Raw genomic sequence first — 23,926 nt, 5'->3', positions numbered from 1 at the left:
CAAAACCCAGATAATCCAATTAAATAATGGGCAAAGAACCAACTTTTGGTTTTGTTTGTGTTTTTAAAGGTATCTTACCTCCTGGAAGGGGGCAGCATGGCGCATGAAGACTTCTGTGGACACGTTGGTAAAATGAATCCGGGAGACCTGCAGGTATGGCCGAGGACAGGGACTTGCTGATAGTTTAGTAGTCTTTGGGTGTGCATGCTGGATTCTGTCCACTTTCAGTACATTCACCCTTTCCACTCTCTCTCCATTATACCTTTGACCTTTCCCTTTCTATGGATCCTTCCAGTCAGCCTGGAAACCTGCACAGGTCTCTGTTTTCCTCTCATACTTTCCTTGACCCCTCAATCACTTTCTAGCTCCCACTTAGTCTTTTTTTTATATTTCTCAAAAGAATAATCAAGAGTGACTGTTTCAACTTCCTTATCTTCCACTTTGTCCTCCACTCACTGAAATCAGGGTTGGCCTCTCAGCACCCCCGTTCTAAACCTTTACTGAAGCCGTTCAGGTAATGATCACTTTTGACGTCCCAATTGCCAAATTCAGTGACTGTTTCAGTCCTCATCTTTCTAGAGCTCTCTGCTGCATTTGAGACAATTTACTACTTATCTTCCAACTCATTTGCAGGGTTAGGTGTTATCACATAAGACAGTGACTAAAACTCCTTCACCATCCTATCTTGTCTGAGATATGTTACAATTAAAATGCGCAGGAAGTGCTTGAGTCATCTTTGCCAGTTTTGTAAGGTACTTTTTGGGATCATTTATATATTTTGTGGAATGATAAATGCACAAATATGAATCATGGTGTTTCAGTGAACATGAAATTTAAAGACAGAAAAGCAAAAGGAGTCATGGTGAAAAGCCAGCAGTAACCTCTCACTGGAGCACAAATGAAATGGTGACTACCTAGAAAGCTAGATGTGATGACTGGGTGTGTCATGATCACGGACATGGTGACTTCTGCCATCTGCACCATCATGCCACCTCTGCAGCTGTACCTGTGAGGGGCTGGCCAGTGCTGCTCCTACCATTGTCATTTCACATTTACTCAGGATGGTGTGTCTTCCAGTTTATTCAGCGTTCTCATAGACATGATCACTTTGAGATAATTATTATTTTTATCTCATTTAAAAAATGAGGAAGTGGGGATTTAAAGATGTCAAGAAAATAAATAAATAAAAATATAAAAGGAAGAAGATAAAAAGATGCCCCTGGCCTCAGAGGTAGTAAATGGTGAGGATGGAAAGAAAACCCTGTTCCCCCCCACCCAATCTAATGGGCAGGCCATTTTAACAAAGGTATTGCTAAACTAGGTTATATCTAAAAAGGATAACCAAGGTATTGAAAATATGGAGAGATGAACTGTTAACAGAACAGGAAAATGCTTAAAAATGGGAGGATGTCTTTGAGGAACACCAGTAACTATTGTCAGACAGAAGAAATGCAGCATGGGAGGGTGTTGAGAGCTACTTTATGTTGCATTAAAGTGGGGGTCGGCATATTTTTTCTATCACGGCCAGATAGGCTTTGCAGCCCATATGGTCTGGTCTCTGTCACAGCTACTCAGCTCTTCCAGTGTAGCACGAAAGACAGTGTGTCAATGAATGGGCATGTCTGTGTGCCAATAAACCTTCACAAAAACAGGTGGTAGGCTAGTTTTGGCCCTTGGGCTGTAGTTTGCCGACTCCTACAGTAAAAGTTTTAATCAGCCTTATCCAGCGGAAAATAGAGGGAAATCTATTTAGACTTAGTGGAAGAAAGAAATCTCTAAAATATCTACTGGCCTTTTTTCAGATCCTTAAACTGACGATGCTCAGCCTTGCCTTGGGCTCCTTTTCATGTGGTGCTCCCTTTCTATGGAATCCTCTTCCTGTTCCCCTTCGCTGGCCCATTCTTACTCCTCATTGGGATCTCAGCCTAAAGGTCGCACCCTCAGGTGAGCTGTATTGACCTAAGCAGGCCACCTCATGTGCCCTTACAGAAACCTGCCATTCTTCACAGTGCCAAGCACAATTGTGATGGCAATCATTATTTGTGCATTTTTTTAAAGGATTTTTTTGCCGCATGAGGGCCATGAGGAAGATGCTGTTGATGGCCTGCCTCAAAGCCCCTTGGCCACCTCTGAGTTCAGGTGGTGACAGTCCCCATCTGTGTACACAGCCCCCTGTCTCAGGTGCTGCTACTCGGCCTGAGGGCTTTCTCCAGCCCAGCTACTGGGCAGCCCGGGTATGTTGGGGATTTAACACCCCTATGGTCAGTGCGGGATGGGAGTTGGAGTCAAATACCCTCACTTTCTCTGTCCTCTGTGCGACGGTTCTAAAGTACATCTGCAGGTTCCCAGGAGGATGGAGCCCCAGGAGGATGGAGCCCCATATGTCCACAGATAGAACCTGCTCATTAGCATGCCTCTTGGGCTTTCTCCCTTGCCTGTCTCACCCTTCCCTACTCCCTCACTTATGTTTTCTGCATCACTTGCCAAATAAACTACCAGCACTTGAGTCCTTGTCTCAGTATCTTCTGCGGGAGAATCTGAGCTAAGACAGGCAGGAAACGTATCTATTATGTTCTACTTCTTCATCCCCAGATTCCAAGATTAGTGTCTGGGGTGGGCTTCTAATCCACTCTTAATAAAGAAATAAACAAATGCTTGAAGAATCTGCACAACCGTGGAGGTGGTAAACTATTTCTCCAAGTACTGAGGGCTCCATTGCTGGAACTGAGCAAGCAGAGATGCAAGTCAGCCATCTACTGTGTAGCGGATCCTGGGGGCCTTGGCAGGTTATATGTGGACCCACACATGTGTCCATCTGCATCCTTCCCCAGGAGCCACCCCCTGCAGCAGGAAACGCCTCTCTCAAGGCGGTGCTTCCCACCTGGGTGTGGCCCACAGTCAACGGTTTGATGATGTGGGACTATAAAGCTTGACCACCTTGCCTGAAGTTGAGACAATTCTGAAGTTTTATCCCAAATCCAGAGTTCTCTGTTGTAACTGCATTGCTGGTTGGCTTCTCACTCTGTCCAATCCTGCTTTTTTAATTTCTTAAGTTATATCTCCTGAGAGCACACTCCAATATACTATCTGCCCCATCTTAAAGCTCAATCTGTGATTCAGGGATATCAAAGAGAGGGTTCTTCCACTTGAAGGAATTCCAGTTCTGATGCGTTGATTTCAAATGAGGAATCTTAGGAAGCCTTTGGAAAACTGGCAAGGGCTCCAGCAACTGGCTTTGATGTTTGTTATTCCTCAGGACGCCGGGGCTCTGACAGCAGTATCTATAAGATCCCTCACTTAGCGACAGTGTTGTAATTGTGCCACCTGCAGACTTGTGAAGGGCTGCATTACATTTCCCTTCTTGTTGGTTTGGTGTTTGCAGTGGATGACCGCAGGCCGGGGCATTCTGCACGCCGAGATGCCTTGCTCAGAGGAGCCAGCCCATGGCCTGCAACTGTGGGTTAATTTGAGGAGCTCAGAGAAGATGGTAGAGCCCCAGTACCAGGAGCTGAAAAGTGAAGAAATCCCCAAACCCAGTAAGGATGGTGTGACAATTGCTGTTATTTCTGGAGAAGCCCTGGGAATAAAGGTAGGTCATGCTTTTGTGTGTCTGTGCAACCTGAGCTATGCAGTGACATAAGGGTGGCCCCTTCTGGCTCATCACCACTCACTGGGTTTATTATAGTTCATGTCCCATGGGGTGGACTTGCCTCACATGTGCCAGAAAAAGTGCAACCTAAAAGAACCCAGAAATTTTTTGCTGCACACAAACCCATAGAGTTTGAAGAATTACAAGAAAGCAAGCTCATGTAAAGAATCAGGTCAAAAAGCACTTTTCAAGGTATGTCTTAATATGTGTGCAGATTTAGCCTAATTCCTTTCACTCAGTGCAATTTTATGCTTTGAATGATAGATCCTCGGTACTGCATGATCGCTGCTTTTAAGAAACAAATAATCCAAAAGCAAGACCAACTCGACTCTGCAAAAATTTATGTAAATTGTTTATGCCCAACCTATTAAGTAAGGAAAGCACACTACTACATTATAGACAGGTTATTTTTTGTAGTTAACTCGACTATTTATTTAACTCATACACAACATTCTCTGTCCATTCTTCTCAACTGAGACTTTATACTATTTAGGTTTAGGGTCCCACCTATTTGATCAAACAAGTTCAATTTAGGCTAAAAATTATGAACATATTTGTGGGAGGAAAGGGGGTGGCAAGTACTGTGTTCATTGCACACTAGAACTGTTCCCGGGAAGGCTAAGATGCCTTGTACCAACCAATTTGAGGTAATGGCAACCTGGGTGGCATGCTGTCTTAGGTGGGGCTTCTGGAAGCAGATCCTGAAATGAGGATTTTCAAGGAAGTGCTCCTAGGGAACAGTAAAAGGAACCAGGACAGGGAATGGGAGGAAGCCAAGCAAGGGTGCCACATCAGGCAAAGTCCTGAAGCGGGTGGCTTTAGCCTGATCCCACAGGGGACTCTGGAGAATCAGTAAGCCTCAGACTTGTCCTGACCCACTCCAGGCAAGGGAGCTGGGCTTTCATGCTCCCCTACCCAACAGTCCTTGGTTATGGCCGTTAACTTTGTGGTGGGGGTGGCACTGACATGGCTAAGAGAGATCTGAGAGGATCTGGGAGGGGCCCGACATTGGTTACTACACACGGCACCTGGCGTTGAGAGCATCAAGATATTGGGAGCTACTCTGCCATTCTCCCAGCGGGCAACTGGCACTTAAAACTATTTTGAGTACTAACTTATGTAAATTTTATTTTCTTTATGTGCACCTACAAGGATAATGGCTTGGCAGTGACTAATAACCAACCACTCCATGGGATGCGTTACATGGTCATAATTGTTGATTGCGACTTACCCATTTTTGCATTTCCTGCACTATAACCATAGTTTGTTTGTTTCCTTCCTTCCTTCCTTCCTTCCTTCCTTCCTTCCTTCCTTCCTTCCTTCCTTCCTTCCTTCCTTCCTTCCTTCCTTCCTTCCTTCCTTCCTTCCTTCTTATTTTAACATTTACTTGCACATATTTGTGGGGTCCAGTGTGTTGTTTCAATACATGCATATACTGCACAATGATTCACTTAGGGTGGACAGCAGAGCTGTGTATCCGTTAGTCCACCACCTCTCCTCTTCCCTACCTCCTTCCCCTCCCAGCCTCTGGTAACCATTATTCTACTCTCTACTTCTATGAGAACCACTTTTTAAAAATTATTTTTAGATTCCACATTTGAAAGACTATGCAGAATTTGTCTTTCTGGTGCCTGACTTACTTCAGTTAACATGGTGGTTTCCATTTCCATCCATGTTGCTGCAAATGATGGGATATCATTTTCTAATTATAGCTGAGTAGTATTCCATTGTGTAGATATACCACAGATTTTTAATCCATTCACCCACTGACGTGCATTTAGGTTGAGTCCATCTCTTGGCTATTGTGAGTAGTGCTGCCATGAACATGGGAGTGTGGGTGTCTTTTTGATATATTGATTTCATTTCTTTTGGGTATATACCCAGCAGGGGGAGAGTATAAGGTAGATCTATTTTTAGTTCTCTGGGGCACCTCCATACTGTTTTCCACAATGACTGAACCAACTCACATTCCCACCAGCAGAGTAGGAGAGTTCCGCTTTCTCTGCATCCTCGCCAGCATTTATTTTCTGTCTTGTTGATAATAGCCATTCTAACTGAGGTGAGACAACCACAGTTCTTCACCTGTACATGTCTAGGTGTATGGACTATTTTGCTTTGTGTTTCCAGTGCCAACAGAAGTGATTCAAGAAAAGAAAATATCAAAGCTCGCGGCCTGTTAAGCATATCTGCCTGCTGTCCACACCCCTGGCAGGCCTATTGCTTACTTTGCACTTGGAAATGACCCTTCTGTGACGTGTTTCTGGTTCACTAAGTACTGGGCAGTGTTCTTTTCAACTGTTTGTGAAAATTTTCCTTCCCTTCAGCTCTGTGGAGGAGAGTTGAGATCCTGTGGGGTCTTCCTGGTGTAAGGCCAGAGGACATCGTCGGGTGTAGCATCAGGCAGAGAGGTCTAGAGGGAGCTGAATTGATGCAGATGAGAAGCAGCTCACTCGGTTTCATATGGTGTTTTTCATTCCGTGTTCCCAGGACTCTAGGTTTCTAGGGACATGCCTTCAGGGAATAGCGAGGTGGATGGTGGGGGTCAGGTTCCCTCGCTCCACTTCAACCAGAGCACAAGACTGTGCTGGTCGCGTATATTGGAACTGTCCATAAGATTTCATTTAGTAAAAGAGTTGAGCTGTCTGCAGCTAACAGGAGAAATCCAACCGGTGATTTAATAGATAAGCAAAGCCAGCAATATCACGGATCTTTAGAGTTTACAACTGCTTCTCATTTATAGAAAACACAGTGCAATTCTGAGGTTGGAGCCATTTCAAATTACAGGCAGAAGGACATTTTAAAGCACTTCTAAGCAGCAGACCATGTGCTCTTGCAATTGCAACCAAGAACTAGAGACAAGAGGTAATGTTTTAACTTTGTAAAATTGTGTCTTAGGAGCTTCTGGCCTCTATTATTTCTTGTTGTTGTTGAGTAAAATCTCTCAAGAGAATTATATTCTCCTAAGTAAGTTATCAGTATTTATTATGAGAGCATTTTAATAATAAGGGCCTCTTTGCACACTGGAAAGCATTAGTTTGGATTTCAAGAGGCAGTGTGGTGCAGAGGATACCAGCATGGACTCTGGAGACAGACTGCCTGGGTTAGAATCCCTACCATGAACTAGCTGTGTGACCTTGAGCAAGCTACTTAACCTCTCTGTGCCTCGGTTTTCTCATCCACCAAATATTGTTCCTGTGAGGATTAAGTGAGTTTTTATACATTAAGCTCTCAAAATAACACCAGACGCATTGTAAGCACCACATAAGTGGTAGGTGTTATTATTTTGATTATTTTGTGTGAACTTTGGCAGAAGCTTGGTTGAGATTTGTTTGCTATCTATGCTAAATGGATTTGCTGCAATTAGGAAAGGTAATTAACCTGCTCTAAAGAAAGGACACTAGTGTGAGTCATTGTAAAGATGGGGGGCTATTAGCCCTTTCTTTGTGGATCTCATGAGAAACATAGTTCTGTACATCAGTAGCCTTCATATCTGCTCACCAAGGAATACCTGGGTCTTAAAAGGTGTAAATCTACCATAAAAACAATCTGAAGATTTTTTGCATCAGGAAGATAATTTTGAGTTAGATTATGAGATGAGGCTGAGAATATACCTTTCAAGAGACTGATGTATTTGTAACTAATATAGTGTCAGCAACACTCCTCTCTGTAATTGAAATATCTAGAAAATGGAATGAGTGATCATTCCAGTGCTTCTCCAACTTTAATATTCATGTGGATTACCTGAGGGTCTTGATAAATTGCAAGTTGATGTCTGGGATGGGACCTAAGATGCTGCATTTCTGACAGGCTGCCAGCTGTTGCCGATGCTGTGGTCCGGGGACTACTCTTTCTAAGATGCATAATGGGCAGGGGATTCAAGACACGGGAGTTTTCCCATCTTGAGGAATAGTTTGATTAGGCTCCTATAGAAGATGTTAATCAGCTCTGTGGCTTTGGGCAAATCTTATTTAACCTCTCTGGACTTCAGTATCTACATCCACAAAAAAAAAAAAAAAGGTTAGGGGGTTTTGGGTAAAATGCTATATCCTTTATGAGCAAACAGTCTTTTTGATAGTCCCAAAGGTAGACGTATTCCTGTGTCCCAGGTTGTACGTGTCCGAGCATTTATTTAGCCCTTGGAAAGCCATAGCCAATTTTGAGCAAGATTCTGCCAGGACAGCACAGCCTTAAAGTGATGGCTGAAATGGGAGAAAAGACAAAAAAGGAATAGTTTGAATAGTTTCTGTCACTTCGGGAAGGTCAAAATCCCATGTTTATTTCATGAGAGTATGAAATTCCCCAAACCCCATTCCATCCTTATCAGTCAACCAATCAGCAATATTTATTGCCAGCTATCTGTGGAACACAATTCTTTTTCCAAGAAATGCCTCTACTTGCCTCCTGCTGCTCTAAATTCTGTTATGTCAGAAGCAAACCTTAAGGCTCAGTCCCTCCGGGGTTGGAGAAAGGCAGTCTGGAGCCAGATGGCCTGGGTTCGAGGCCAGCTCCACCACTGATTCACTTTGGAGAAGTCACCTAAAATGAGCCTCTATTTTCTCATCTATAAAATGGAGATGATTATAATGACCTAGCTCAGAGGGTCATTGGGAAGATTAAATTGGTTAATATATGTAATGTACTTAGAACTGGTACAAGCGTAAGCCCCCTAAAAGTGGTTGCTATTTTCACTTCCTTGCAAAAGCTTTGGGCAGTGTTCATGTGGCTTATAGACATAACAAAAAAAGAATCGTCCTTTTGATGAGCAGACTGCATATTCGTGTATTGGATGATAACCAAATTTTAAAAAATTCAATTTCCAAGGGAGTTTGCTAAACATCTCATATAATTCACTCAGATCTTGCTTACCACTGTGCCCCCAGCACCTGAAATAGTGCCTGACACATAAAAAATGATCAATAAATATCTTCAGATGTGTAAATGAAATCATCAAAATGTAAATGAATGCTGGAATAAGAGAAACTAGGGGAAAGAAGTAAGAAAATAGATAATAGAGGGGTTAAGAATAATTGAAATAGGCTTAAAATGAGCTTACTAAGAAGATAAGAGAACAATAAAATTAGTAAAATTTTATATTTTTAAGTAAAATACACTATTTAAAGGATTAGGAAGTAGGGAAATAAAAACCAGATTAATTTTTTTCTTTAAATGTGGATGCTAGGCTTGTTTTGCAAGACCCAAATTGTTCCCTGCAGTTTTCTTTCATTCAAGTGGTGACAGCCACAAGCAGAGGTTTGGAGGACTGTGGTTCTCATTCTTGTGGTTTTTCAGAATATGGCTTGATCTCCAGAATATTGGACATACTTACCAGCTTTCTAGGTGTTTATATCAGATACCTCTGCTCCCTCACATTGGAAGACCCCGTGTCCCTTGGGCAGTTCTCTCCCAGTCAAAATGCAACCTGCCCTCTAATCAGCCTGTATTGGTTGTGCGTTGACACATGATTTATAATCAAGCCTGTGCTGATCACCCCCAATTCGGAGAGCCAATGGAGCCCCCAGGGCACAACAGGCCCCTGATGCACACCCACACTTTTTCCTATACCAGGACTAGAGAGAAACAGCTGCCCACGACATTTTCACCCAGAAACTTTAGGGGCAGAATGTCCTTTGAAACACTTTATCACAAAAATACAATTTTGTCAGTATCCCTTCTACCTTAATTTGATAAAAAATATAATTTATGAGGTTTTCGCAGGGTTCCTTTCCTAGCACATCCAAACAGCAGTGGGTTTTTGGCAGTCATAATACTGGACAGTAGACTAGGACATTTTTGCATTCTACGTATGTCTCTATTTCAGGGGAAACCTGACTTCTTGGATTCCATTAGGCACATTTTCAGTGGAGCCCCTCCCCTCCCCTGCCTTCCTGAGCTCGGTTCTGTTCACTCTGTAACATGGGCAGAGCTGGGCCCTCCCATGGGAAGCTCCCATTTCCTTGTGTCCTTCCCAAGCTCAGAAGAACAACTTCTCCAAATAGCATTTAAGAAAAATTATTAAATTATGAAAACAGGTAGCATATGCACCCTCCCCCCTTTTTTTTGCCTTTGAAGTATTCCAACAAGTTCATGGATACAGCTTGAAGAAATTGACAGATATTCTTGTAATGGCAGAAGTTATGCGTGAGGCAGTAGGTTTCTGACAAAGGGAGCTCGAGGTAATGGACAAGCAAAGGGAACACAACACTTGCCAAAGGGCTGTCTTTTAATGTATTTGTAAATCAGAGAGCTCTGTGATAGATGTAAAAAATGGGATATTTAATGTTCCCTCTGCGGTAAGGGTTGGGGGTAAGGATGGGCCTCAGGCTGTTCTCAGTATGTCTTTTTATTTTTACTTATGAAAGATACAAACGCTTACATATTTAAAACATTAAGTTAAATGAGAAAAGGAAAAAAATTCTTAAAATCAAAAACAAACAGAAACAAATGGAGAACCTAAACTTGGTGTAAGGATACCAGCAACATAACCACACAAGAAAACATTTATTTTAAGAGCTTTTCAACATAGTTCTCTGACTGTACATTTTTAGTGAAATATATTCTGAAGACAAAAAGAACGGCACAAAAATGTTCAACTTTACTCTGTAGTTTTATTGTTAGTGTTGGTATTATAATTTTATAACAATTTTATGTACATTATGAAATAGAACAAATGAGTAAATTTGTTAATGTCTTTGAGAATAAATATTTTCAGTATAAGAAAAATAGATAACAAATATAAAAGAACAGAGCTAAGAAAATACTGTAATATTCAAAGTTAAATTAAACATTAAATGGACATTTAAAAAAATGGTGGCCCTTATCTTTCTGAGGCAGTTTTTGGAAACCTAATATGATTAGATCATTTTAGGAATCTAAGATTTTTAATGATGCAATTTTATGTTTCTCTCTGATAACAATTCCATTTTCTACTAGTTTTTATTTCCATTGAGTTTTCTTTTATGGTACATGTTTAATTAGATGCCATGAGAAAAGCTAAAAAAATTTTTAAATTTCCACCTAAGAAATTCACAATAGCCCTAATGAATTTGGGCTGAATTTCCATTTTGAGACCTTAATTAACTGTATTTTAATGGGTAAGTAGAGGAAGTGAGAGTGGAAAGGAAACGCCAGCATGAAGCAGAGAGCTTCCTGTCTCCCTTTGGCACAGGGCGAGGGGAGAAACAGGCATTTTGGGGAAAGAATATTGCAAAGTACTCTAGAAAAATGGAGTTGAGGATTTCACCATCTTTGTCACCAAGGTCCAACCCAGGTGCCCTCTTCAGTGCAGGTTTCTCAGCTGCCCTAGCCCACAAGCATCTTGATTCCTGTCCAGATCCAAGCAGCCATCCTATCTTCATAACCCAGGAGATTTGGGGACTGATAATTATTTAATTTACTTGTCCCATTTCTCTATGATCGCTATTCATTCACTCATTAGGCACCTGCTGTGTGCACATCATGCAGTGCCCTGGAGATACGATGTGAATGAGATACAATTGCCGTACTCAAAAAAGCTCACAGTCTAGCTGGGGAGAAAACCAGCAAGCATCAGAAGTATAATGTGACACGGGAAACACTAAACAGCAGCACGTAAAAATTCCATTGTTGTCCGAAGGAGGGAGAATCATTCTGCTGTGTGGATGGAGGGAGGGAAAGAAGAGGGTGCAGGGATCATGTCTTCTAATGGCTTGTGTAAAAGGCTTAGATAGTAAGAGTGCTGTCACTACTTGTGGATCATGATGAGGGGCTGCAGAGGTAACCAGATACTGGTGGAGTTGCGACAGGGCAAAAGGAAGGAAATCATGCAAAATGGGATAGAGAGAAATCCAAGACCAAGTTTGTCTACTCCTGATTATGCCTAAGGCTGACATTGGTATATTCCTGCATCTCTCTCTTCAAGGGTTTTAAACATCAGGGCCTGGGGTTAAGGCAAAAGTGGCCCCCAGCATGCTGTGTGCAGTCCTATCTCATCTCAAATTTCATGAAGCAGTTCATTCTATGGATCTGCCCGACACAGACCATGTAGCCTGAGCATCATTCCACAGACAAGTGCAAAACTTGGCTCGGATTCGGTGTCGAGAATGGGCACAATTAGGTCTGTTAGTCTTATTTAGTAAATAGGAGGACACCAAAGCAATGCACCCAGAAACTTCAAAGGACTTGTCCTGTGGTAGGCAGCCATAGTTGGCACTTCATTCGCAGTTAGGAATGTTTGAATAAACAGTGGTCAGGATCTGCTCAAATCAGCTGTACAAAAGGTTGCTCTGGCCCAGGGCAGCCCCACTCACCCCAGAAATACCATTCTTGGTGTGCACAAAGGGTGCCAGATGTTCTTATTCCTTCAAGATGTCCTGCTGACCTCATCACCTAGGAAGCACATTCCAGTGGTGTCGACAAGCCCTCTTTGGCCAGTAAATGAGAATGGGGAGGTGCACTTTTAAACCAGAAGTTACATCTCCTGCCATTCATACATCATTGGCCCTAGTGATCAGGATTATAAATTAGCAGGGAAATTTAGACTAAGAGTGTAATGAAAGCTATCAAAAAACCAAAGTGTCACCTTCAATAAAAGGTGAGTGGACACTTTAGTATATCATTGTAATCACTTCTGTGGCTGTCAAGACTTTTACTTTTAGGATATAAGTCTTTCCCCAGGAAAACATTACATATTTTTTTCTAACCTCAGCAAAAAATACAGGACAGCTTCAAAGAGCTGTCTTTCGGTTCTTGCATGTTGCATTAAAAGCCGAGCTCTTGTGGATATGTTATTGGGCCCAAGTCTGGCTGCCCGCCCCAAACAAAAACCCTGGCTTGGCTTGCCAAAATCTTTTACCCCAGGGCATTCAGCTCCAGGCTTAGGCTTGTCAAAAACTTATAACTGAACCCAAGTTCAGCTGCCTGCCCCAAACAAAAACAAACAACCCAAAAGTCAAATGTTGGTGAAAATGGAAGTCAGCTTTATTTAGGAATGCCGATGGCCTGAGGAGAGATGCTGGGCTAACCCATCTCTCAGGTAAACCTGAAGGAGAGTGGCCAGACTAAAGCCATCTTCCCTACTCAGATTTACTGAGGGGTTTTTAAAGAGGAGATTGAGGGAATGGAACGTGGAAATGAAAAGCAGGAGGGAGGGGGATGTGGGGGATCCATGCAAGGAACCAGGTGCAAGGTCTCGCCAAAGCTCCACGTGGTTTCTGTTCCCCCCACCTTGCTGTTATCTGAGGATCCTGCTGGAGGGGTGAGGTCAGCAGAGCTTTATTGATGTCTTCCTTGGTTTGTCAGGGTCTGGATAGTACATGTCTCATTGCAAGTCTGCAGCTCCAGTCTGGCTGGAAAACAACTTTACATTTATGTAAATAGTGTCATCCTGCCCCATAACCAAAGTTCAAAATATCAAACAACCGTGGGCAAAAAAGGAACTCAGAGAAATGCATGCTAAGAAAAAAAAAAAAAAAAAGACTCATCTCTCTCTCTCTCTCTCTCCTCTCTCTCTCTCTCTCTCCCTCCCCCTCTCTCTCCCTCTCTCTCTCCCCCTCTCTCTCCCCCTCTCTCTCCCTCTCTCTCTCCCCCTCTCTCTCCCTCTCTCTCTCCCCCCTCTCTCCCTCTCTCTCCCTCTCTCCCTCTCTCTCCCTCTCTCTCCCTCTCTCTCTCTCTCTCCCCCTCTCTCTCCCTCTCTCTCTCTCCCTCTCTCTCCCTCTCTCCCTCTCTCTCTCCCCCTCTCTCTCCCTCTCTCTCTCCCCCCCTCTCTCCCTCTCTCTCCCTCTCTCCCTCTCTCTCCCTCTCTCTCCCTCTCTCTCTCTCTCTCCCCCTCTCTCTCTCTCCCTCTCTCTCCCTCTCTCTCCCTCTCTCTCTCTCCCTCTCTCTCCCTCTCTCTCCCTCTCTCTCTCTCTCTCTCCCTCTCTCCCTCTCTACCTCTCTCCCTCTCTCCCTCTCTCCCTCTCCCTCTTTCTTTCTGTAAAGCCCATATGGCTTTAGGTACCAACATGGCTACAGTCCTGCTCAGTCCTGCAGGTATAAATGAGGTGGATGTCAGTATTTTAAAAACTGGTATCAGCTATGCTTTTATATAGAAAGCTATGCTTTTGATAGCTGCAAACACGGTACTTTATTTTGACCAAAGCACAAATTCTTGGGATCATGTAGCTTTTGAATAATTTGACCAAACTCACGCTAAATGTGATGAGGAGGTTTGATGTCAGATATAATTCTGATTGCCTGAAGCATTAGAAGTTTATGCTATATAAATTATATCTCAATAAATCTGCTTAAAGAAAAGAATTGTACTTCTCTTGACAGGTATAGGTACTCCAAGATAGCCAAATATTTCAAAATTTTAACTCCAATGGGCTCTAAATCATTGATAGTAACTACTCTATTAAAGGAGGAGTATGTTGTGGTCTTAAAACCACAGGAATCCTTTTCACCATCCATTGCAGATCCAGGGGCTGTTTAGTATTCCGTCGGCCTAGTAAAACGAGACAAAGAAAGTATCAGAAGATACCATTCCTAGAAAGATTTCCGTAGGGGAATTGGAAGGATTTCCCAGGAAGGTGTGCTGGGAAAGTGCAACATTACAGTTCAGTTGAGCTCAGCAAACGTGTACTGAGGGCCAGCTGCGTGCAAGACCCTGTGAAGGTCTGAGGGGAGAAGATGAAAAGATCATGGGGCTGGATGGGCACCATCGACTGATAACGTGAGGACTCTGTGGTGTCAGCAGACATGTAAGCACAGCGGGTTAGCAGGAAGGAGGAAGAGACTCAGCCCAGTCTGGAGGTTCAAGAAAATCAGGACTAAGTCTAAAGGAGGGAACCGATCTGGTAACAAAGGATGGAAAGTCAGAGAGTGCAGAAAGAGACAGCATGAGTAGAGGTCTCTCTGCACAGAGGGGTGAAACAGTGTCCCGTGGTATGAACCAACGTCTTAAGGTAACCTTCAAGACACACGTTCATTTTCTTCAGCATGAAAATTGGAAAAGTTATCATCTTTCCCATATAGAAATTTTCTAATAATTTACATCTATTTCTCTTTTTCTTTTTTCTCTAACTTTTCTATTTCATTCTCTCGCGTCTTTAGAAATATCTTGATTATACTGATGGTGTTTCACGTGGGGTAATTTCTTTTCTGCATTCTCGACCTTTACCTCCCTCCCTGAGTCATCAAAGCTAAAACAGTGCAAAATTCCAAAGATACAGTGCTCTCATGTCACTCTCTGTTGGAGTCTTTCGGTGGAGAATATAGTTGTTACATTGGGAATGCAACATAAATTGATTAAGGTCTGGCTTGTTTAGGTTTGTTGAGGAATAAAACAGTGATAATTTTGCCTCTTTTTCATGAAAACTTCAGGCCTCCTTGCTCTTTTTGCTTCTATATAGTTGGTCATTCTTAACATTATGGAAGGAAACCATGATTGCCAAGTTTTTTCTTTCCTGGGTTAACTATAAATAGCAATTGGAGAAATTTAAATGTTTCCTTTTAAAGGAAGCCATTTTGAAGTCCAGAACAAGGCTCTTCTTTCCCATCACCTTCAAACACCCACCACTGGATAGTTTTCCACGCATCTCTAGGCTCTAAGAACAAGGCTGCTCCCCCTTCTGTTATTCTTTAATTGCAAAGAGGTGATCCACAAGAGAGAGGGGAGAGCTGGGCTATGAAAAGGGAGAAGAAAAATAACCCAACACCTTTTCTACCGCATCTTGGTTCCTTTAGCATTGATCTTTGAGCCTTTCCACCCTTCCTCCACCAAAGCGTTTTCTTGTAGATTTCCCACCACCACCACCAGCGATTAGAGTTTCTGCCAGCTGGGTCTTCTTGGCTGGCTTTTTTTCCCCAGCAGCCTCTATGCCAGGCTGCAGCAGCTCTGCTTGTCAGGAGTCAGTACCCACCTACGTCTTTATCTGCCTTGGGAGACTCTGAGTTTCCCTGAGTAACTACCAAGACTTGGCTGGTGGATTTCCCAGCATCAGATACTCATTTGAGACCATCTGTTACATATTCCTCCAAAAGAAGTTTTGAGCAAGAGTTCCTGGTGACTGTCATCAAATGTTTTCATAGGTTTTAACTGACAAGTCTATCAGCCAGACAAAAGCGGGTCAATACATTGAATTTGGCCTAGAATTTGGTCAAAGTCAAGTGTAGGGAGTTGAGGTTGAGGAGAAGAACTAAAGATAATACTTCTTTCTTCTCTTCCCATGTTTAGAATGAATCAAGAGGTAGACTGAGGAGCTGGCCAGATGGGGATCCAAATATCATCTTTGTTACCAGTAAAATCTAGATAGGAGCACATGACTTGTACCTGAGACCTTTTGGGATTCTCAATACCTCCCCCACTTCGTTAACCATGTCCGGGCAAAAGAGAGAGAAAGACAAAAGCCCAGAAGGGCCTGAGCCGAGCACGCTCAGTTCCTTGAACTACACTTACCAGGTGGATCCCACCTCCCCCTCCTACCCCTCAGGGATTAGTGAGGAAGGCAGAGAGCAGCTGACAGTGTTGCCTCATGAGGACACTAGGAAAGGGTCTTGAGGCCGCCCCCCGAACTTTCCCCAGTGTTTTGTTCTATTATTGACACTTAGCAGTGACTGCCCCCTCAGATAAGGAAATGAGAAGTTTATCAGTGTGGACCTCCTCCCACCAAAACTAACTTCTGCTCTTTTGGATTAATTTTATACCCAGAAGGATCTGAAATGAATACAGAGAGTATTTTCATTAAATTAATGCCAATGCCCATCTGTATTCTAGGCTGCACGTTCAGTCCCTATTCTATTTCCCTGTCAAATTGTTCTCAACCACTGGAGAGGTGTGTAAAAAGCCCATGTAGCATCATTAATAATTTCTAAATATGAAAATATCCCAGATTTGAACATAAACCTCTCTCATCATCAGATTTCAAAGACAAAAGTAAAGTTCTGATCTAAAACCTCTTGCCCTTATAAGTCAAGTCAAAAAAAATTAGAATTAAAAATTACTGGACATTATAAATAAAGTACCAAAGCTTCTTTACTCAATTTGATCCTGCTTTGCTAAGGTAGAATAAGGATTTTCTTTTTTCTTATAAGCACTGTAGCCTGGGTTGCCTACCCTGGACTGGATGTGGCCCCATTGGGACTGCCAAACTTGAATTCATTCAACCTCAATTCTTATTTGTTTCACTTTAAAAAATAGTCTCAAAAGGTAATAAGAGACATATTTATCATAATACCAGTCTTGGTTCCATGAAATTTCATTGGATAAGGAAATCTCCAAGCCCTAGAGCAGTTATACTTCCTGTATCTGCAAAAAATTGATGTACTTGGTCAGTCCAAAGCATTAACGTAGTTGGGAGAAGAAAACCATGTATCTACATTTATCTCCACCCTCTGAGGTGAAACATTCCTGCTTCATTGAAAAGTGAGATGCTTGTGTTGGTGGCAGCTCCATGCACCAGGTCTTAAGAAAATCCTCTACCCAACTAGAGAAGGCTGATAAGAATATGAAGAGATGTTCTTCCTCCCAATACGCAGAGAAATAAAAATTTAAATAAGATGCCAGCATTGATAGCCTTCAGGTTGGCAAAAATTGAAAAGCTGGGTACCGTCAAGTGCTGGCAAGGATGGGAAGAAAGGGAGACTTCATGCCAGGCAGGCGTAACTGTATTCATTGTGGAGAGTAAACTGGCATTACTCAACGAAGCTAACACCGCATATAGTGCGTGCTCTGAAAATTTCACTCCTGGGTATTTATTCCATTAAAACTTCACCAAGCAGACCTATGACAGTGGTCTTCCCAGCATCATGGGTGGCAGAAAAGAGTCAGTGGTAATGTAGGTGTTCATCATTCAGGGAATGGATAAGTAAAATATGGTGATTACATTTAATAGATTATTGTGTAGCTGCCAGAAGCAATGGGCTATATTTGCTTATATCTATATAATTAACACTCAGGAAATAATGTGGAATAAATGAGTACAAGAAAGCAATTTATTGTACAATAGCACTTACTTTTCAGGGACACCCAAATATCTAAATAAATATACTGAGGATAGATTGGAAGGATGTACATTTCATACGTTTGACTGAGAGCTGATGGGCAATGGAATTGAGACTAGGGATGATGGGGGGAAATAATACAAAACAAGAGGGGCTCTCAGGGACATATGATGACCATGTACCATGGGCCATGGTGTATGACCAATTCAATTCTACATACTTGAGGTCAGAGGGAAAGAGAGAAGGAGGGAGAGAGATACCTGTGTCCAGCAGCACCAGCTTTTAACTTGGTTGGCATAGGTGGCCTCCTGTGTGAGTGATATTTAAGGGATTCTAAGAAGCTCTAACACTTGCCAAAGAATCTCACTGTCATGTTATTGAAACTTTACCATTAGAGAGTCAATCCTTTGACAGTATGGTAAACTGAAAGGAGCATGTACTGTGGAATCAAGCAGACCTGGGTTCAAATCTCAGTTCTGTTGTTTAATACCTCTGTGACCTTGGGAGAATTATTTCTGAGCCTTTATTTCCTCACCTGCCAAATGGGGATGATGATAGATAGTCCTAGAGTTATTTGTACGGTATTTAATGTGCCTAGCAACATACTTTATAAGTATTTGCTCCCATATCTATCTCCCTTTCTGCTCCCACATTCCTTTTTACCATTAGGCTTTACTAACAGATTTTACTGACAGCAAATCTCGAGAACTTCTTGGGAAGGGAAATGAAAAGGGCTAACGTCTTTTATGGGTTTACGAGGTGTTAAGTACTAAGTCAGAGTTGTCCAATAAAAACATAATGAAAGCAACACGTAACTTAAAATTTCCTAGTAAACATCAAAAAAGTAAAAAGAAACAGGTGAAATTGAATTTAATAATATATTTTGTTTAATTCAATATATCCAAAAGATTATCATTTCAACATGTAGTCAATATAGAATTTTGAGATATTTTACATTTTTTGTACGAAGCCTTTGAAGCCAGGTGAGTTTTTACCCTTATAGCACATTTCAATTCAGACCAGCCACATTTCATGTGCTCAGTTGCCACATAGTGAGTGGCACCCATATTGGACAGAAAAATTCTGAGTACTTCACACGTATTCTTTTTCTAAAGTACTTCAATTCTTTTTCTAAAGTTTATTTTATTTTTAATTGACATAATAATTGTCGATACTTATGGGGTACAGCTTTCGAATGTTTCACCACAAAGAAATGATAAATGTTTGAGATGATGGATTTGCTAATTACCTAATTTGACCATTACACATCATATGCATGTGTCAAAACATCACACGGTACCCCATAAATATCACGTCTTTTGATCCTGATTTAACTTGGATTGTCTGGAAAACAGAGCCTGAGGCAAGGCTTAGGTGCAATCCCCACAGGTAGGGAGAAGGGAAGTGAGACAGATGCTTAGTCTTGCAGGCTGCCTGTTTAGAAAACTGTACCTCAGACCTTTCTAAGGGAGGAAGAAAGATGACGGATTTTTCTGTCATCTCACATCTTCCATCCCTCTTTAGTCAAGGTTTGCCCCATGGGAGATGAATTCCCTGCCCTTCTGGTTTGTGTCACCTGGCCCATTCAGGCAGCTTCTGAAGAGACTTGGCACAGAGGGAGCATCCAGAGCCTCTGTAGCTCAGTTGGGTCAAGCCCAGGCTCTGGAGCTGCTGGAGCTCCCACTGCTGTGGGGACAGTCGAAGCCATGTCAGAACTTGACGATCAACCAAGTTTTCTGAGCTGGGGATGACAACAGTGACAACAATGGTAGCACCTAGGGGTCTTCGTAAGAGACCAAGGACTCAGGAGCTGGTGAGGCCAAGAGGCTCTGACAAGGCTTATAAAATGTGTCCAGTTGAATTCTCACAACAACCTACTGAAGTGGGGAACTGAAGCATAGTGAGATTAGCAACTTGCCCAGGGTTATGGCAGTAGTGACAGAGCTGAGAGTCTCACGAGGTGGTCTGGCTGCAGAGTTCGTGCTCTTAACTACAAGCCCACAGAGGTCCTTAGCAGCTCAGCACAGCCCGATATAAATCAGATTTTCTACTGAGAGCAGGTTTCATCTGTGGAAACTGTAAAGGCGGAGGGGGCCTAAGAGGAGACATGCGTGTTGAAGGGTTCAGAGGAAAATCTTGATCCCCTGTCACTTTGTTAAGGAGCTGACCACTTCCTACTTGCCCAACAAATCAGGAAGGATCCCCTGCCCCGAGTCAGGGATAAATACTGACCCTTTCCATAAGTCTCCAGCCCTTCAGCAGATTTGGTCAGCTCCTCAGGTTTCTCTGAGCCATTGTTGAATAGCAGGGAACTTCTTTTCCTGTTTGTGGGTACACAAGAGGCCATACTTGATACTTTTGGAACCTATTTGAATGTATACTTTATTTAGATGTGTTGGTGTGGTTAGTTTGGGGATTTGGGAGTTGATCAAGGAAGAGACAGGTTGATGAGAGGCAGTAACACACAAACTTTATTTAGATGGTGCTTGACAGGGTTGCATGAGAGGGGAAGTCCCTCACAACTGGAAACCTTCCAGAGACAGTGGCATGAAGCCACCTCCTAGAAGAGGAACAGGGCAACGGACCTCTCGAGGGAGTAGGAGAAATCAGATAGGAGGCTTGCATGTCTAGGTGCTGTCACTCAGCAGCCAGGTGAGTTGTCTCTGGATCAGAGAGCTCCGAAGGGCAGCAGCAGTTGGTGGTCTTTCATAGCTACAAGGTTTGTTTCATTTCTGGCTAGCAGGTGTTGGGTGCAGTTTGGCTAGCAGATGTTGGGTATAGTTTCACAGGGTATGTGAAGTTGTTAGGCTCTAAATGCCTAAAAAATATGTTTCTTTGGAATATATTTCAAGCAACTCAAAATGTGAGAATTTGAGTTTGGCACCAGCAGGCTCTGGGCTAACAGTCCTAGCTTGCTGTGAAGCAGTAAACAACATGGGGGGCATTTTCACCTAATACACAGGGGCTGCCATGGCCCATTTACTTAATAGTTGGACAGGAAACTTTCCATTCGTTCAGCTCTTCCACTGCTGTGACGGGGTACTGGGATATAAATGAAGTTCTTAGGGTAGCAAGAGTCTAGAATTCCTGAAAGTGTGAGATGCTTTTCAAAGCCAACCAAGACCTAGTTTTCCATTTTCTTCTGGCACTTCCGTTTGAATCAGAATGTCAGGCAGCTGTAGACCTGAGAGATCAGCTCTCCAACTCCACCGCTTTGTTGTTGAGAAAGCTGCAACCCAATTAGGCAAAAATCCTTTCCCAAGGTTACATAGCTCATTGCAGAAGGAGACTAGAACCAAACTCAGATTTCCTGAATTTTGCCCCATTTTATTTGAACAATACCCATCACTTGTCACAACATTCAGCCCTTGTGCATAAATTTCCTGGGTGTGGCTCTCACTAGTTTGGGAATACTTTAGCTCATTTTCATGGAAGGAAGCTTCATAACGAACATCTCTCTCTTTCTACACCAAAAGGGTACCTTTAGGCACATGTCTGTACAGACAGACATCCCTCCCTGTCAGAATATTCTGCATACGATCAAATAGGAGAAGCCCTGGACCATAATAAATTTCCCCTTAATCATAAAATTGAAGAATCATATCTACATGAAGATATCAGTCTCCAGAGCTCTATGAAATCTTATCCTTGCCAAATAGTTTTCCACATTACATCTTGATGCACTTTCTTGCAAGAACCCTTAAAAATATCTTAGTAAATACCAAATGTAACTAATAGAGATTAAAAATATTACAAAGCCATGTGAGGAATATTCTAGTATTGGCTAACAGATTTGCTGGCTCAGTCTTGGGACACATTACCCATGGATGGGAGATAAGAGATAGGAAGGCTCCCTGTTGGCATATTTGGGAACCATTTGTGGTTTTATTGTACTTTTGCCTTTATAGGGTTATGGATGAATTACTTATACAAGAAATGGGTTTTTGTTCTTTCTCTGGTTTTAATTTTCTAAGAAAGTCGAACATTTGTAACCCAACTTTGGTCAAGAATGCTGACTCAAAGGGGGAAGAAATCAAAGTCCAGTTTTATGATTAACATGTCTCTGGTTAAATTTCAGGACTGTGAGTCCTGTCGGCATCTTTATTGCCTTCCCCCTTAGCCCTTCTCTTCTCACTACCATTACCATAAATAAAAGGTGAAAAGGAGAGGGGAGAACATTCCTATTGATTAAAGGGATGCTGCTAAAAAAAAAAAAAAAAAAAAAAGGATACTATAGAGACTAGACCGTAGGATAATTTAGCTATATCCAAAATTCTTGATCAGCTGGACAGCTTGATGCTCAAGGCTGTCCACAATCCTTTATGGTTGACAGAAGTTAAAAATGTTTTCTGGCGCTCTCTAGCTCCCACCCTACACAGATTCATTGGCATTTTGCCTAAGAGTTCCTTGTCTTTGCTTTGTGTAGCACTTCATGTATATGTCAAAATATGATTACAGGCTTTTAATCCTTCCCACGATACCTTTGGCAGTGAGGATGGAAACTAATCTCTCCCACTCCTTATCAGAAATGTTTAAAACAATCAAGAATTCAGAAATCAGAGTGCTTTGGATGGGGGACATAAGACATCATTTCATTGAAGAACGTCAGCCTATTCTAAACAACGAGAGTTGGAAGTTTGCTTTAAATAGTGTAAACCTACTTTTCATTTCCTCGAAGTCTTAAGATCTACAGGAGAAAGGGGAAGGTATGGTTTTCCAAGCAGGGGTAAGGGGGTCTGGCAGTGAGTTTCTTAAGGGTGTTTGGTGGTGGAGAGAATATGTCTGTGCTGATGCGTTTTTCTCCTCAATTGCAAAGCCCAACAGACCATGAGAGCCAGCCAGTGGTGGAAAGAAGATCAGACTGGAAAGCCATGGGAGTTGTGCCAGATGATGACGTGAACTCTTTATGGAGTAGATCTTCCTCGATTAGTTGGGGCTCCTGAACTAGTTAGTGAAGTTGACATCTGGTTTTCCCCACTGAGTTTCCTTGTAACTGGCAGAAATAGAACCTACTTGAAATAGACCCAAATATATGTGCAGACTTAATAGTGATAAAGATCATCATCAATTGTGGAAAAGAAGAGTAAGTCAGCTGGGACAATTGGGCAACCATTTAATAAAAAGAAACCAGTTTATCTCATGAGCTCACACCATAAATAAAATGAATTTAACATAGATTAAAGAATTTAATGTTGAGAATTTTGAACTAGAAAAATATAGCAAACATTTATATGATCTTTGAATGGGGAAAGATATTCTAAGTTTATTTATTTTATTTTATTTTATTATTATTTGAATCAATTTAACTGAGAAGTTGAAAGATTGCTACAAGAACTACAAATCACTACTGAAAGAAATTAAAGAGGACACAGAAAGATGGAAAGACATTCCATGCTCTTGAATGAGAAGAATTAACATTGTTAAATGTCCGTTCTAACCAAAGCAATCTACAGATTCAATGCAATCCCCGTCAAAATACCAATGTTCTAAGTTTAAAAGCATTGGAAAGAAAAGATTGATAGGTCTGACCCATGTCAGAAATCCCATAGATGAAATTAAATGCCTAAAACAAATTGGGAGATTTTTTTCAAGTTTTTTAAAGGGCTAATAGCCTTAATTTATTTTTTTAAAAAAACCTCTCATATAAATTGATAAGAGAAGCACCAAACTCCCTCAACCCCATATCCCCCAATTCTCTGCTCCCTCTCAGAGTCATACTTCACAGAAGATTCATCTCCACATGTTTTATTTCTACTTCCCTACCTCCCTGATACTCTCAACATGACATACCCCATTGGTCCATTGAAACCAGTTACCACTGACTTCCATGTGGCCAAACAAGAGGTATTTTTTAAAACTCTTCTCCAGGTCAACTCTTCCTCTCTTCGGCTTGACTTCTTCCTCTTTCTCTACACCCTCTTTTTTCTTTGGCCTCTGGGATAATACATTTGTGTATCCCTGGGTGTTCTTTGCTTCTTCTGAGATACCTTTCTCAGACAGGTACCTTTTCTTTGACCAGACCGCTAAACACCTAGTTCCTTGGATCTCAGTCCTCAGTTCTCTTCTCTTTCACTGAACACTTCTCTAGGCGATCTTATCCATCCCATGTATGTAGATACTATGTATAGTCTAACAACTCCCAGATTTACAGTCATAGTACCAGCCTCACCTCTGAGCTCTATGCAGATTCATATATTCAGTTGCCTTACTTGACATCTTCATTTACATCGGTCCCAGGCATGTCAAATTTAAAATAGCAAAAGTTGAAGTCTTGTTCCCCTACCCCTACCTGTCTTGACAACAAACAAACAAAAAACTTGT

General features: G+C 42.0%; 1 protein-coding gene across 3 annotated transcripts in view; it reads left to right on the top strand.

Annotated features, from left to right (window-relative positions):
- PIR (pirin) overlaps positions 1-23,926 on the top strand; it is a 99,449-nt gene that overhangs the window by 35,472 nt on the left and 40,051 nt on the right. For 2 of the 3 annotated variants that reach the window (XM_063083800.1, XM_063083799.1), the window contains 4 exons: positions 70-153; positions 1,803-1,944; positions 2,059-2,234; positions 3,383-3,589. In XM_063083800.1, the coding sequence (XP_062939870.1) occupies positions 70-153; positions 1,803-1,944; positions 2,059-2,234; positions 3,383-3,589 (609 nt within the window). The remainder of the gene's footprint in view (positions 1-69; positions 154-1,802; positions 1,945-2,058; positions 2,235-3,382; positions 3,590-23,926) is intronic. The other variant, XM_063083801.1, reaches the window with a different exon arrangement.

The sequence above is a fragment of the Cynocephalus volans genome, chromosome X (genome assembly GCF_027409185.1).
Source record: "Cynocephalus volans isolate mCynVol1 chromosome X, mCynVol1.pri, whole genome shotgun sequence".
In the NCBI taxonomy this organism is placed as follows: Eukaryota; Metazoa; Chordata; class Mammalia; order Dermoptera; family Cynocephalidae; genus Cynocephalus; species Cynocephalus volans.
Note: the sequence above shows the minus strand (reverse complement) of the source record. Positions and strands in the feature narration are given on the sequence as shown.